The sequence below is a fragment of the Ciona intestinalis genome, unplaced genomic scaffold, assembly GCF_000224145.3.
Source record: "Ciona intestinalis unplaced genomic scaffold, KH HT000036.2, whole genome shotgun sequence".
Taxonomy (NCBI): domain Eukaryota; kingdom Metazoa; phylum Chordata; class Ascidiacea; order Phlebobranchia; family Cionidae; genus Ciona; species Ciona intestinalis.
The window spans coordinates 8351-9055 of record NW_004190358.2 but is presented as its reverse complement, the minus strand read 5'-3'; the positions used below and the strand labels follow the sequence as shown (position 1 = coordinate 9055).

The 705-nt window shown below is 38.0% G+C and overlaps 1 protein-coding gene across 1 annotated transcript; it reads left to right on the top strand.

Moving 5' to 3' along the window:
* Window positions 1-643, top strand: LOC100181939 (chymotrypsinogen B-like). Its single transcript, XM_009862768.1, has 3 exons — window positions 1-104; window positions 162-301; window positions 369-643. Exons 1-3 carry the CDS (start codon window positions 8-10, stop codon window positions 534-536), a joined length of 405 nt encoding a protein of 134 aa, XP_009861070.1. The 5' UTR covers window positions 1-7; the 3' UTR covers window positions 537-643.
* The last annotated feature ends 62 nt before the right edge of the window (window positions 644-705 follow it).

Here is a 705-nt window from a genome sequence, read left to right as displayed (position 1 = left end):
ACACTAAATGGGTCAACCTGCTTGTTTGTTACATCATAATGAAGAACGGTTTGATGCAGGATATGTTTGTGCGACCACTGGGTGGGGTAGGACCAACCCTGATGGTGAGCTTAGACATCATATATAAACATAGACATCATATATAAACATCATGTTAACAGTTGACGGAATAGAAGATTCGTTACGGCAAGCTGAAGTTCCGATAATTGATCATTCCACCTGTCAATCAAACTATTGGTCGGATTACAATATTCACGCTTCGATGGTTTGTGCGGGAGCTGCGGGTTCCAATTCATGCAAGGTGTGATGCCATAATGGATGTGATGTCATAATGGGTGTAATGTCATAATCGGTGTGATTATTCACAGGGTGATTCTGGAGGGCCACTTGTTTGTTTGAAGAATAATTCGTATTATTTGGTTGGAATTACAAGTTGGGGCGACGTGAAATGTAAACGTGACATCCCAGGCGTTTACACGCGACTACAAAGCTATTCAAGATGGTTGGGCAACATAATGAATCAAGACCAATGTTAAAACATCAAATATTTCAACAAATTATTATTTATTTTCAAATTATATCAAAACCTCATGTGACGCTCGAATAATTATGTGATGTCATTATTGAATTTGATTGTTATCATAACTGTATTGTAGTGATTGTGACGTCACTATCCGTTGATGAATTAGGATTATGACGTCATAC